We start from the raw sequence: 14132 nt of genomic DNA, 5'->3' as shown, positions 1-14132 counted from the left end.
TGATATCGGTTCTCAGTATGCGCCTACGCGATTGATAACGCCATTTCTACTAAATAATCATACCTTTACTCTTTTTTTCTGGGCACCACCGCGATCAATTACGACTTTTGCAAACTTGAATTTGGGGAAGGACTCAAGCTTAGTTGCGCCACTTCAGCTATTTACTTGTAGCTATGGACAGAAATATGAGATATTGACAAGAGGAGCATACACTGATTTGCTAGTTTTCTATAACGGCTTTGACGGCAAATCAGGCTTTTAAGTCTAAACCTTCAGTTTGAATGCGAACGCTGTGTGCAAGCTTGTAGTTGAACTTGCCAAAATTGAGGTGTGTGGCAAATAGTTGGCTGTCAGAGACAACAATACAACTAGTAGAAACTCTTACCCACCGACTTGAGATGGTATTAAAACCCTATACTTAAGATATAATACATACCAAGATGGCTTTTTGGGTTATCAGTGTTGTAGCCAGAGGGATAAAGATAATTGTTAAACTACAGTTTTGAGATATATAATTCTTTTTCATGTATAAGTGTGATCGGTAGCATTACTTTTGAGTGATAGTCTGAGTCCCTGTGTGTGATACAAAGTCCAGGACTTAGATATTCCAAGTTGTGGGCAATTTGGGGTAATTCTTCGCGTGGAAGCCCAGGTCTTCATAGATTGTTTCATCTCCTGGGTTTTAAGTTAATTTCAGCCTAATCAACATAGAATCAACACAGGATCAACATACCTTGAAGAGACTCAACCCGATGTTCGTTTTCGTCTTCGAGTTTCTCCAATTCCTGGCCAGGCTCTTCCTCGTGAGGCTGTTTACCTCCCTCAGAAGATGCAGCCTTGCCAAGGTGATTCTGCGCCTCGCCAATTATGAGGAATTGGGAATTAGGATAGTCCAGGAACTCGGGTTGCAGAGGTGCCCATCGAAGATCTCCGAATTTCTCGAGAACCCTAACGAAAACAGCGTTAATATGAGAATATTATAATCTCTCTACGGGAGACTACTTACGATGGAGGGAATTCTGGCTCTTTCGGTAATCGACCGATTGGCGGACCAGCGAACTTGGGATTCTTCGACTGAACAATCCAACTCCCGCGTCCTTGCAGACCAAAGTCCTCCTGGAGATCACCCACCTCGGCAGGAATGGTCAGGATATAGGCGAGATGGGATGCCCGCGGTGTGGAGGTGATCGCGTAGACACCTTCTGCATAAGGTCTGGCATCCTCAGTGTGACGTTCACCTCGGGTGGCAGTCTGGTATGTGGTACCAGCGATGAACTTCTCATGGAGAGATTGCATAGATTGTCCAGCCTTCTCCACAAATCCCATATCTCGTTCTTTGGGTGAGGTCGGGAACTTCTTTTTTGGGAGAATCATCAAGCGACATGAGGCATCTTTGTCGACGGGGCCTTGACCTTTGTCGAATTCCGCACCAAGGACGGTGGGACGGAGGACAAAGAAGCTTCGGGCGACATCGCCAATACTTTGAGGATCATCCACATTGACGCGTGGGCGGAAGAAGAAATAGATGAAGCCTTTTTCGAGGATGTTGGAGGATACCACATTTTCCCTCTCCTCAGACTTGTGAAGACCTCCCTCAATTCCTTGGGGTTTCTCTGGAGTGATTTCGGCGGGTTTCTCCTTTGATGATTGTCCTTCAGATGGTTCTGCTGCCTTGACAGGCGCTTCCTCTTTCTCGATAGGTGGTTCCTCTTTCTCGACAGGTGGTTCCTCTTTCTCGACAGGTGGTTCCTCTTTCTCGACAGGTGGTTCATCTGTCTTGGGCACTGGACCGTCCACCGATGTAACTGGTGCCTGCTCCGCTTTCTCTTCGTCGGGCTTTATGTCCTCCGTTTTCTCCTTTTTGGGATGTGGAGCTTCTTCGGTTGGACCTTTCCGCTTTGTTCCCTTGGTAGCCTTGCCAGTCGGCTCGGCGGAAGTTGCAATGGCTTCCTTGGCCTTCTGGGCGGCATGGCGTGAGGATGTTCGTGTAGCCATAATGAAGGGTTAAATTTACCCGTGGTTCTTGTTGGATGGTTGTAAAGACCAAGACAGATCCGATCCAGCGAAGCGTTTTCAGCCTGCGATGAGATATACATGACGTCATGTTATACTCAGCTAAATCCGTCCACATATTCTGAGTGACTTCGCTGAGGATGACGGCCGAGAATTATTTATAGAATGTAACTTAATCGAGATCCATCTCATCTTCCATGGGCGAGTTATTCATGGTCTCGTTGCCCATGGTCTCGTTGCCACTCAGGTCCATCGATTGTGTTTCGGAACTTGAGCTTTCGTTCGCGTTGGGTTCCCGGAAATCGCCAAATGAGTCCATGCTTGAAGGATACAATTGTGGTGGTTCGCTAACCCTTCGTCTTTTGGGGAGGTGTTCATCCACTTGAGGCTGGATCTCCGCCGATGCGTATCTTTGTTTGAAGGGCGGGTTGCACTGCTGTGTGGCGGGAGTGTTATGGGTTGGCTTTCTCTTCTGTCCTCTCTTTCGCATTGAGCGGATTTTATTGCGATTAAATCCAACTGGTTGGTCGTCCATGTCATCGAGGTAGTCTGTCAAGTCACGCTGCCATCGTTCGAACCGATCTGGGAGGCACAGTCGATTTACCCTTTGCACGCTGGATTCTAACTCATCGTCGGGCTCTTCAATATCATAGGGCTTGATGACTCGAATGTCATCATCACTATTGTCGAACGGATGTGTATTCTGGGTAGGTGTTGAGGGTCCTGAGTCGTCCGTGCTATGCTCAGTTTCCTCCGGCTGAGGGTCTGCAGCATGAAAACCAGTAAACCCGGTGGAGAAATCAAAGGGCTGGTGTGGCTGGTGTGGCTGGGCCGGACTGTCATCCATTGGGAGATCTTCCATGCTTTTATATCAAGCCTCTCCAAGTTGGACCCCAAAAGTGTTCACATTCCAGTCCCAGGTACGGAGTATATGTAGTCCAGTCCAAGGTAGATGGTCAAGTCCCAAAACACATAACCAGACCTCTGAGGAAGGAACGGTGGAGTATGTAATCAAAGAAATATCTATTAAAGGATTAAGTACAAGAGAAAAGACTAGTAAAAGGGGAATGGAACTGGCAAGAAAGGTATGGTCGTCATAACATCATGGATTTCCAGATGCTTCCAACGCGGGGGTATATGGAGAACAACATATATCTCCACTTGTTGAAATTTGCATGTATAGTCAAGGAAAAAAAAATCAAGCCATAATCAATTCAATATAAGAATACATTGAACACTTCCATACATGTATTGATCTAAAAACAATCTGGAACGTTGTACAAACTAAAGGTCGTAGCTATCCCCTGACCGCTCACCGCCTGGCAGCGATTGGCCGATGTCATTCGCTTCCACAATAGAGTCCACGTTTAGTTTACTGCTACACCAACACCAGCACCAAGTGTTTACCTTTCGCTCTTTTCTTTCTTTTCGGTGGATGCGGTGGTCGCCTCTGCCTTATATTGCTCTCTAGTGTGCGGAGCTTGCTACTTTACAGTGCGGCTCCGGCCAAATCTTCAAGATGCAGTCCTCCTCCCCAAACATGCTCACCAAGGTACGCCCCCCTCGGGCATCTTAATGCGCCATCAAACAACGGGACTCAATTGAAGATACTAATGATTCTCTCTCGAGTAGTTTGAGTCGAAATCCTCCAGAGCCAAAGGAATCGCATTCCATCCCAAACGGTCAGTCAATCCCGCGGAGGGACACCTAACACCTCAAAGCACCCAATCTGACCTTAAACAGGCCATGGATTCTCGTCTCCCTTCACTCCTCTACCATCCAACTGTGGGACTACCGCATGGGAACTCTTATCGACCGATTCGAAGAACACGATGGCCCGGTTCGCGGCGTTGACTTTCACCCAACCCAGCCCCTGTTTGTGTCTGGAGGTGACGATTACAAGATCAAGGTCTGGAACTACCAGACCCGGAGGTGTTTGTTCACATTGAATGGCCACCTGGATTATGTGCGAACAGTTTTCTTCCACCCCGAGCTGCCCTGGATTCTATCTGCGTCCGATGACCAGACCATCAGAATCTGGAACTGGCAAAATCGGTCACTCAGTAAGATGCATTGGAGCTACCTGTATTAACATCTACTAATGCTTCGACTGTCCTTAGTCTGTACGATGACCGGTCACAACCATTATGTTATGTGCGCTCAGTTCCACCCCACCGAGGACCTCATTGCCTCCGCCTCGTTGGATCAGTCGGTTCGCATTTGGGACATCTCCGGCCTGCGGAAGAAGCACTCTGCCCCGACCTCGGTTTCGTTCGAAGATCAAATGGCCAGAGCCAATCCAAACCAAGCTGATATGTTTGGAAACACCGATGCAGTCGTCAAGTTTGTGCTGGAAGGTCATGACCGTGGTGTGAACTGGGTGTCATTCCACCCTACACTACCCTTGCTAGTGTCAGCCGGTGACGATCGGTTGGTTAAGCTCTGGCGGATGAGTGATACGAAGGCTTGGGAAGTCGATACTTGCCGCGGCCATTTCCAAAATGCCTCCGCCGCTCTGTTCCACCCACACCAGGACCTCATCCTTTCCGTCGGCGAAGATAAGACGATTCGCGCATGGGATCTTAACAAGCGTACCTCCGTTCAGTCCTTTAAGCGCGATCTTGATCGATTCTGGGTTATCGCTGCTCACCCCGAGATGAACCTGTTTGCCGCAGGCCATGATACTGGTGTTATGGTCTTCAAGCTAGAGCGTGAGCGTCCTGCGTCTGCTATATACCAGAACCAGCTGTTCTACATCACAAAGGATAAGCACGTCAAGTCATATGACTTTGGCAAGAACGTCGAGTCACCCCCGATGCTTTCGCTGCGCAAGCTGGGTTCCCCATGGGTCCCTCCGCGTACCCTCTCTTACAACCCCGCCGAGCGTGCTATTCTGGTTACCACGCCCGCTGATAATGGAACTTATGAATTGATTCATCTCCCTAGAGATGGCACTGGAGCCATTGAACCTACAGATGTCAAGCGTGGACAGGCCACTTCAGCAGTTTTCGTCGCCCGCAACCGCTTCGCTGTCTTCAACCCCTCGAGCCAGCAGGTCGATATCAAGGACCTTAGCAACTCCACAACGAAGACAATCAAGCCCCCAGCCGGCACGACCGATATCTACTTTGGTGGTACCGGATGTCTGCTCTTCATCACCCCTACACATGTTACTCTGTTCGACATCCAACAAAAGAAGCAGCTTGCAGAGCTTGCTGTCAGCGGAGTGAAGTATGTGGTGTGGTCTAACGATGGCTTGTACTGCGCTTTGCTCAGCAAACACAATGTCACCATCGTGACTAAGACCCTCGAGCAGGTTAGTACCTTGCACGAGACTATTCGCATCAAGAGTGCTACCTGGGACGACGCCGGTGTCCTACTCTACTCTACCCTCAATCATGTGAAGTACTCCCTTCTCAACGGTGACAACGGTATTATCCGCACCCTTGATCAGACCGTATACCTCGTGCGTGTGAAGGGACGCAGCGTCTATGCCCTTGACCGCAACGCCCAGCCACGCATCTTGGAGATTGACCCGACCGAGTACCGTTTCAAGCTCGCCCTCGTCAAGCGAAATTACGACGAAATGCTTCAGATTATCAAGACCTCTAGTTTGGTTGGCCAGAGCATCATTTCCTATCTGCAGAAGAAGGGTTACCCTGAGATTGCTCTGCAATTCGTGCAAGACCCCCAGACTCGCTTCGACCTTGCGCTTGAATGTGGTAACCTCGATGTTGCCAACGAAATGGCACGGGAACTCGACCGCCCCAACTTCTGGAGCAGACTTGGAGCCGAGGCATTGGCTCACGGTAACCACCAAACCGTCGAGATGACTTATCAAAAGCAGCGTAACTTCGACAAGCTCTCTTTCCTCTACCTCTGTACCGGCGACCAGGAGAAGCTCGCTCGTATGGCTAAGATTGCTGAACACCGTGGTGACTTCACCTCTCGCTTCCAAAACGCCATCTACCGCGGGGACGTTGAGGACCGAATCCAGATGTTCAAGGAAGTGGACTTGTGTATGTATTAACCCTGGTGGCAATTGTTTCCTTCATACTAATTTTCGCCAGACCCTCTTGCCTATCTCACTGCCAAGTCACATGGTCTGATTGAAGAGGCCGAGTCCATTTTGGAGGCTGTTGGCCTCACCGAAGATCAGATCGTCCTGCCCGCACTCGAGCAACCTCTGAAGGTTGCTCACCCCGTTGTGCCCACTTTCAAGTCTAACTGGCCTGTTAAGGCTGCGGGCCACTCCTCCTTCGAGAAGGCCCTCCTTGGAGAGGTTGGTGCTGCCGATGAAGAGGCTGGTGCTGATGGATTCGAGATTGAGGAAGAGGAGCAAGAGGCAGCTCTTGCTCGGGAAACCATTGATGATGACGAGGAAGTTTCCGGATGGGATATGGGCGATGATGTCAATGTTGAGGAAGAGGTCGACTTCGTCAACGTAGAAAGCGCCGAAGCTGGCGCGGGAGGTTCTGAGGCCGATTTGTGGGCTCGTAACTCCCCTCTGGCTGCCGATCACGTCGCCGCTGGCTCTTTCGACACTGCGATGCAGCTGTTGAACCGCCAAGTTGGTGCCGTTCAGTTCGCTCCTCTCAAGCCTCGCTTCCTCGAAGTTTACAAGGCGACCAAGACCTATCTCCCGGCGACTGCTGGTCTGCCGCCTTTGGTCAACTATGTGCGCCGGACCGTCGACGAGACTGACTCCCGGAAGATGCTTCCCATCATTCCCCGAGACCTAGAGACGGTTGCCAGTGCTGACCTGCAAGAGGGTTATGCCGCTATGCGGTCCAACAGATTGGAGGATGGTGTAGCAATCTTCAAGCGCGTTCTTCACACTGTTCTCATCAACACCGTTTCATCGGAAGCCGATGTGGAGGAGGCAAAGAAGGTCATTGCCACTGCTCGGGAATACATTCTCGCCATGTCCATCGAGCTCGAGCGCCGTACTCTCTCCACCGACTCCCCTGAGGGCCTCAAGCGCAGTCTTGAGCTGTCCGCCTACTTCACAATCCCTAAGCTCGAGGTCGCTCACCGACAACTGGCATTGATGGCTGCTATGAAGTTGGCATTTGCCAACAGGAACTACGGCTCAGCCTTGAGCTTTGCCAACCGCATGCTGGCTAATGGAGGCTCCGCTAAGCTTTTGGAACAGGTAAGACATTCCTTAAAATTGAATGTTCAAAATTTTGCGATATACCAATACTAACCATGAGAAACAGGCCAAGAAGATCAAAGCTCAATGCGAACGCAACCCTCAAGACCAGATCGATATTGACTTCGACCCCTTCGCCGAGTTCGATATCTGCGCTGCCTCCTTCACTCCTATCTACAGCGGCTCTCCCAGTGTCTCAGATCCCTTCACCGGTGCCAAATACCACCCTCAGTACAAGGGAAGTGTCGACCGGATAGCGGATGTTACGGAGATCGGTGCCCCTGCCAGTGGTCTGCGCCTGTTCGTCCCCAGCCAATTTTAATTGCCGCATGACGAAGCATAACGTTTTTCTGCCTTTTTTCTCTTCTTCCTGATATGAAGTTACAAAACGGGTACATTTTCATCTGCACGAGGAGAAGTTGTGTTTGGCGGCGCTTTTCAATTTTTTTTTCGGCTGGGAGAAAGACAAAACTTCCTGCACACAGTCCCCTTGTCTAGATGTCTTTTTGTATCCAAGATTATAATTGCTTAGCGATCTAGTTTGTATGCGAACATGTTTTGTCCAAAATCTCACTCCTCTAGTCACTCGAAGGTCATGCCTTTAGTCGCCTGGTTTAGATTCCCCGGTCTACGAGTATTGATAAAAGTACAATTTATGTTTATTCGCCAAATGATGCATATCTAATGTACAAGGGAGATGTCTAGACCGAAGAGTAGAGAGAAGACTACTCCAACCCCAACACCATAAATATACAGCTCAATCACACCGACCATCCTTCCACCCAGTCAGCCATCTCTCCTCCCAAAGTCGACAGTCAAACTCCTTCTTCCCAAGCTTCCGATTAACCTCATTATGCGCCTCGCACATCCACCACCCAAACTCCTTCCGGCTCCCCAGTTTCGGTTGATTCTGCCCACTGGGATGCGCCATCCATGTCTGGAAATCATCTGCACATACCCAGCACGGGTACAGCTTCGAGAAGAACTTCAAGAACCCGCTCATATTAGCCTGGTGTTCTGTGTTTGCCTTTTCGGGATATGTAGCTGCCATCGAGTGCAATAGTGTCCATGTTGAACGACCTAGCTCTTCGACGTCTGGTGGGCAGTCTGAGGGTCTTTCGCTGGGGGAGGTTGTTGCAGCGGCGGCGAGGGGGGCCATTGAGGCTGTCATTTTGCCTGTGCCCGAGGTGGAGGGTGAAGTAGAGCTTGAGTTTGCGCTTTTGAGGTCGGCTTGCTTGGTCAATGCTCGCCATGAGGCGACGGAGGTGCAAGTGCGGCAGCTGTGAGGTGGAGATGTTAGCTTGTTCTATAGGGCCGGCTCACCGAGTAGAACGGCTGAGTTGGCTTGCTTCTAGTTGTAAATACGTACGGCTTTCCGTCTTTGTCCAGGACGACGCCCTTGGGCAATGGGGCTTTCGAGTCATCGTTTCCGGCTGGCTTGGAGGAGCTTGCGGAGGTTTGATGGTCGAACATGGACCCTGTGCCTTGATATTTACTAGTTAATTGCTCCGGTGGAACCGACGACATGTTGTCGTGTGTAGATATTTGATTCCCTTTGGAAATTGAGGATTTGAAGCCGTCAGAGTGATTCGGAGTTGATTTCTAATAGATTGCGGAGAAACAGCGGAGGCGAGAAAAAGGTGATAGTGACGGATATTTAGCACAACAGTCAGCAAAAAGACACTCAGAAAGAAGTGAGAAAGATCTTTAGGACCAATGAGCCTTGAATATGTCAAAGATCCAGAAGTTGAGCTTTCAGAGCAAGAGTCGCAAATGACATAGTGAAATGTAACGCCGATCAATCTCGATCCCGCTTTGTCATCTATTCCCGCGCGCTCGCAGACGCGCTCAGGTTCGCAGTTTGACTGCAATACATCAACATCTTTCTTCCATTACTTTGCTCTTTGGTCCTTGTTTCTCTATAAATGATATATGTTTCGAGCAGCTAGATCATTCATGCTCACCCATTCATACACTCATACATCATCAACCTCTTTTCAATCGTCATAGAGCGATATCAACATGCCGCCGAAGTATACAATGTCCGACTCCGAGTCTGACGCTGAGGGTGAAGTGCCCAGCGCGCCCTCCGACCAGGTTCTTGAGAGGAGCCTTCGCGACCAAGTGGCTGCAATCTTCAAGTCGGGGAACATGGAGGAATTGACTGTGAAGCGCGTACGACTTGCGGCGGAAGCTACATTGGGTCTCACAGAGGGGTACTTCAAGTCTACAAGTGATTGGAAAGCGCGGAGTGAGAATATAATCAAGGACGAGGTGGTGAGTCTTTCTTTGCCTGTACAGTGCTCCTTCGGCAGCTTCAGACCAGCTTCAGGAAAAGACACTGATTGCGATGCTTTTACAGGAAATACAAGATCAGGCGATACAAAATCCACAATCATCTCCTCTTCCAGAGCCTAAGCCTGCTGCTCCTGCGAAGCGAGCAAAATCCGAGACCGCGCCAAAGTCTAGGAAGCGCCAAAAGACTAAGACGCCAGTTTCCGACGAGGAAGTTGAGCTATCAGTCCCGTCGGACGACCAGAGTGACGAGATCACAAAGCCTAAGAGTCGATCCAAAGCACCGATGAAGAAGTCCCCAATGAAGAAGGCCTCCGTACAGAAACCCAAGAAAGATATGTCAGACGCTTCTGATTTATCCGGTGATGAGAGTGATAACGATGATGTCACAAAGCCAAAAAAACGATCGAAAGCGCCAGTGAAGCAATCGCCATTGAAGAAGTCGCCAGCGAAGAAGGCATCTGTACGAAAGGCCCCCACGAACGAAGCATCAGACACTTCCGATGTTCCCGATGAACCGGCTAGAGATACCAAGGATGATTCCGAAAGCGAGATGTCGGTGGTGCTTGACGAAGAGCCTCAGCCTAAGGCCCCTCGCAAGCGACAGAAAAGTGCTGGGGGAACTGCAACCAAGACGAAGAAAGCCCCCAAAGCCAAGGATGAGGATATCAGCCCTGACCAAGCTGAAATCAAACGACTGCAAGGATGGCTCATCAAATGCGGAATCCGTAAGCTGTGGGGCAAAGAGCTGGCGCCGTATGACACCACCAAGGCCAAAATCAAGCATCTCAAGGGGATGCTGGAGGATGCTGGAATGACTGGCCGGCCATCTCAAGAGAAGGCAAACCAGATCCGCGAAGAACGGGAGCTGAAAGCGGATCTAGAGCAGATCCAGCAAGGCGCAAAGCAATGGGGTGCCAAGAGTGACGAGGAGGATGATGAGGATTCGAAGCCTCGACGTAGGCCGAATCGGGGGCGACAGTCGCTTGCGTTCTTAGAGAGTGAGGGCGAAGAGACCGATTGACCGATAGCATAGAGCTTGTAATGAAGGAGTTCGGACCAGCAGCTGGGCTGCCAGGAAGTCGGACTATGCGTTCCTGTCACTTTGTATTTCATTCTTCATACTTCATAATGTCCAAATATATGGCAATAAGGGTCACCATCATCGTCCAGCTTTCGGTCCACTCATGCGCTGGGCAGTCAAGCTGAAAATGGCAACAGAAGAGATGAAAAGGACAAGATTATAGAACTACACTTGTTAGCTTTATTGAATCAACTCGAGTTGTCCAATGACATACAGCCTTTCGCGAGTACTCGTTCTCTTCCGCCTCCGTCCTGGCCTCCACAAAGAGGCGTCGCAAGTTAGGGAGGTTAGCCTGCAGATGTGTTAGTCTTGGCAGTTTGATAGATTTGGATGTAGAATAAATACCATTATAAACAGCGATGGTCTAGATTACAGTGTGAAATAAAGGAGAGAGTTGATGACCGTAGAGCGGGAGAGAGTCCAGAAGCCACCATTTGTGGACAACTTTTGATCGTCCGAAACACCCTTTCTCTCCCTCTTCGCCCCCATTCTTCCTCGAAATCTCCCCAACCCAGATTGTTCACATACTTTCTGAGTTTGCGACCAAAGTGACGAACAATCTCGACAAATTCCATTCCCCGATCTCGCGCGACCGCGAAGCTCCCAATCCCCCGCAGTCGCCCAACGCTACTCCATTCCCACTCCCATCCATATCTCTAGGCGGAGGCACGACCTAGTCGTTGCTGAAGCTTATACATCCTCGCCATGGCGATGAACAAAATCCGCGGCGCCTTTACGGTGCCTCGGAAAGGAGAGACGTTTGAATTGCGAGCTGGACTTGTGTATGCGGCCCCCTCCACCATGCGCTGGTTACCTCGCCATAGCGAATGACGAATGATATTAACTATTATTACAGTTCCCAGTATGCCTACGAACGGTATGTACAGCAGTGAAGCCTTCGATCCGGGCTGGTAGTGTATGACGAAGACGTGGTATGGCTGACAATGTAACAGGAAGGAATCCATTCAAAAGACAATCATGGCCATGACCCTGGGAAAGGATGTCTCAGCTCTGTTCCCTGATGTTCTCAAGAACATTGCCACAGCCGATCTTGAGCAGAAGAAATTGGTCTACCTCTATCTCATGTAGGTACCACAGTACAACTGAAGGTGGCTACGTATGCTAATCGGTCGAATCTCACTTTCAGGAACTACGCCAAATCGCACCCTGATCTATGTATTCTCGCCGTGAACACCTTCGTACAAGACTCGGAAGACCCCAACCCACTTATTCGTGCGCTGGCAATCCGCACAATGGGTTGTATTCGGGTGGAGAAGATGGTGGACTACATGGAAGAACCGCTGCGCAAGACCCTCCGAGATGAGTCGCCGTATGTCCGCAAAACCGCTGCAATCTGTGTGGCCAAGCTTTTCGATCTGAACCCGACAATGGCCCTCGAGAACGGATTCTTGGAGACACTCCAGGAGATGATTGGAGACCCCAACCCCATGGTCGTCGCCAACTCGGTGACTGCACTCCAGGAGATTCATCACACGGCACCCGAGACACAGGCTCTACAGATTAATGCTAACTCGCTACGGAAGATGTTGATGGCTTTGAACGAGTGCACGGAATGGGGGCGCGTCACTATTCTCTCCACTTTGGCCGAGTATAAGACCTCTGACGTGAAGGAGTCGGAGCACATTTGCGAACGAGTCGCTCCTCAATTCCAGCATGTTAATGCCGGTGTGGTTCTTGCGGCAGTCAAGGCTGTGTTCTTACATATGAAGAATGTCAGCCCTGACTTGTCGAAGACCTACCTAAAGAAGATGGCTCCGCCATTGGGTATGCGCCCTCGCTGCTTTCAGTACACTTCTTTTTGCTAATTTAATATAGTTACGTTGGTTTCATCAGCCCCCGAAGTGCAATATGTGGCGTTAAGAAATATTGATCTTCTGCTGCAAAAGGAGCCTGACATTCTCAACAAAGAACTCCGTGTTTTCTTCTGCAAATACAATGACCCGCAATATGTCAAGTTCCAGAAACTTGAGATTATGGTGCGCATAGCGAACGACCGCAATGTGGACCAGCTCCTCGCTGAATTGAAGGAGTATGCCCTTGAAGTCGATATGGACTTTGTGCGCCGAGCTGTCAAGGCAATCGGCCAGGTTGCCATCAAGATTGAGAGCGCTAGCGAGCGGTGCGTTAACACGTTGTTGGATCTCATCAACACTAAGGTGAACTACGTCGTTCAGGAAGCGATTGTTGTTATCAAGGACATCTTCCGGAAATACCCTGGCTACGAAGGTATCATCCCGACTCTATGCCAGTGCATCGATGAGTTGGATGAGCCCAATGCTAGAGCAGCAATCATCTGGATTGTTGGAGAGTATGCCGAAAAGATTAGCAACGCGGGTGATATCTTGGGTGGCTTTGTGGATGGTTTCAACGAAGAATTCTCTTCGGTTTGTTCTTCCCTCTTGGTATATGCTACGATCTTGGCTAACCTCTATATCTAGACCCAATTGCAAATCCTCACAGCTGTGGTCAAACTCTTCCTCAAGCGGCCCGAGAAGGCACAGGGCTTGGTGCAGCGGGTACTCCAGGCTGCGACATCCGAGAACGACAACCCAGATGTCCGTGACCGAGCATATATCTACTGGCGTCTTCTGTCCAACACCAGCGATTCAAACGCGACAAAGAACATTGTTCTCTCGGACAAGCCCCCTATCGTCACCACCATCCACTCACTGCCACCGGCACTTCTTGACCAACTCCTTTCCGAACTGTCTACTCTTTCTTCCGTCTACCACAAGCCCCCCGAGCAGTTTGTCGGACACGGCCGATTCGGTGCCGACGCCGTCATGCGCGCTGCTATCGAGTACGTATTCTAATATCCTGTGTTCGTCGACCATGTTGCTAACCAATCCACAGGGAACAAATCCAGAACGCACGCGAGAACCCACTGGCCGCGGCTGCTGCCGCTGCCGCTGGCGGCACCACAGCCCCTGCGCAGGCGCAAAGCAACGTCGAGAACCTGCTGGACATTGATTTCGACGGCGGTGCTCCTGCCTCCGCACAAACCGAGCCTTCCAGCGGCATGTCCGGCCTGGAGGGTCTGGCTGGCACTCCCGTACGGGTAGCGTCCCCTGCAGCTGGTACCCCGACCGCCCAAGCAAGCAACAACCTAGATGATCTCTTGGGCGTGTTCGGAGACTCCGGTGCCGCCCAGCCCTCGTCGAGCGGTGGCGGAAGTGCCGACCTCATGAACGGATTCTCTGGTCTTGATCTCTCTGGCAATGCAGGCCCTTCTCAAAATAACCAGTCCAAGAAATCCAACGACGACATCTTGTCACTCTTCTAGATCAGTGACATTGATGGTATAGCCAAGTGTGTCTAGCCGACCTACCGGCTGATGTTATATTCGGGTGTTTTCGCAAGCGAGAATCTGAAATGACCGAGATAGATTGGTGTTTTTCTTTTACTTGTTTAATTTTGCTTGCATCTCTACCTAAACGGACTTCAAAAAGCCTGTACATTTCTGCCTCGAATATCAATTTCTTTTATTGTGTTTTTGGACTTGGATTAGGCATATCTTGGCAATGCAGCCAAGCCCTGTGTAGGATTTCATGTATCGAGAGACAT

General features: G+C 50.1%; 7 protein-coding genes across 7 annotated transcripts; 3 read left to right on the top strand and 4 right to left on the bottom strand.

The window, feature by feature from the left end:
* Window positions 1–598: 598 nt before the first annotated feature.
* Window positions 599–1995, bottom strand: N7517_004519 (uncharacterized protein; the record flags this gene model as incomplete). The annotated part of the gene is made up of 3 exons (XM_056722249.1): window positions 599–675; window positions 734–948; window positions 1007–1995. The coding sequence occupies 3 exons, from the start codon at window positions 1993–1995 to the stop codon at window positions 599–601; spliced, it is 1281 nt and encodes a 426-aa protein (XP_056578499.1).
* A 190-nt stretch (window positions 1996–2185) lies between these two features.
* Window positions 2186–2875, bottom strand: N7517_004518 (uncharacterized protein; the record flags this gene model as incomplete). Its single annotated transcript, XM_056722248.1, has 1 exon — window positions 2186–2875. The coding sequence occupies one exon, from the start codon at window positions 2873–2875 to the stop codon at window positions 2186–2188; it is 690 nt and encodes a 229-aa protein (XP_056578498.1).
* Window positions 2876–3532: 657 nt separating this feature from the next.
* On the top strand, window positions 3533–7490 carry N7517_004517 (coatomer subunit alpha; the record flags this gene model as incomplete). The annotated part of the gene is made up of 6 exons (XM_056722247.1): window positions 3533–3565; window positions 3646–3695; window positions 3757–4076; window positions 4134–6032; window positions 6084–7168; window positions 7236–7490. The coding sequence occupies 6 exons, from the start codon at window positions 3533–3535 to the stop codon at window positions 7488–7490; spliced, it is 3642 nt and encodes a 1213-aa protein (XP_056578497.1).
* Window positions 7491–7925: 435 nt separating this feature from the next.
* Window positions 7926–8695, bottom strand: N7517_004516 (flavin-linked sulfhydryl oxidase; the record flags this gene model as incomplete). Its single annotated transcript, XM_056722246.1, has 2 exons — window positions 7926–8448; window positions 8538–8695. The coding sequence occupies 2 exons, from the start codon at window positions 8693–8695 to the stop codon at window positions 7926–7928; spliced, it is 681 nt and encodes a 226-aa protein (XP_056578496.1).
* A 495-nt stretch (window positions 8696–9190) lies between these two features.
* On the top strand, window positions 9191–10487 carry N7517_004515 (putative transcriptional regulator; the record flags this gene model as incomplete). Its single annotated transcript, XM_056722245.1, has 2 exons — window positions 9191–9445; window positions 9531–10487. 2 exons carry the CDS (start codon window positions 9191–9193, stop codon window positions 10485–10487), a joined length of 1212 nt encoding a protein of 403 aa, XP_056578495.1.
* A 138-nt stretch (window positions 10488–10625) lies between these two features.
* N7517_004514 (DUF5310 domain-containing protein) lies at window positions 10626–10895 on the bottom strand (the record flags this gene model as incomplete). Its single annotated transcript, XM_056722244.1, has 3 exons — window positions 10626–10712; window positions 10762–10839; window positions 10893–10895. The coding sequence occupies 3 exons, from the start codon at window positions 10893–10895 to the stop codon at window positions 10626–10628; spliced, it is 168 nt and encodes a 55-aa protein (XP_056578494.1).
* Window positions 10896–11252: 357 nt separating this feature from the next.
* Window positions 11253–13851, top strand: N7517_004513 (putative AP-1 adaptor complex subunit beta; the record flags this gene model as incomplete). Its single annotated transcript, XM_056722243.1, has 7 exons — window positions 11253–11329; window positions 11404–11424; window positions 11501–11632; window positions 11695–12332; window positions 12384–12952; window positions 13007–13368; window positions 13422–13851. The coding sequence occupies 7 exons, from the start codon at window positions 11253–11255 to the stop codon at window positions 13849–13851; spliced, it is 2229 nt and encodes a 742-aa protein (XP_056578493.1).
* Between the last annotated feature and the right edge of the window lie 281 nt (window positions 13852–14132).

This window comes from Penicillium concentricum (assembly GCF_028827145.1).
Source record: "Penicillium concentricum strain IBT 3081 chromosome Unknown utg000002l_segment0_segment0, whole genome shotgun sequence".
NCBI classification, from domain to species: Eukaryota; Fungi; Ascomycota; class Eurotiomycetes; order Eurotiales; family Aspergillaceae; genus Penicillium; species Penicillium concentricum.
This window is presented reverse-complemented; position numbering and strand designations above follow the sequence as displayed.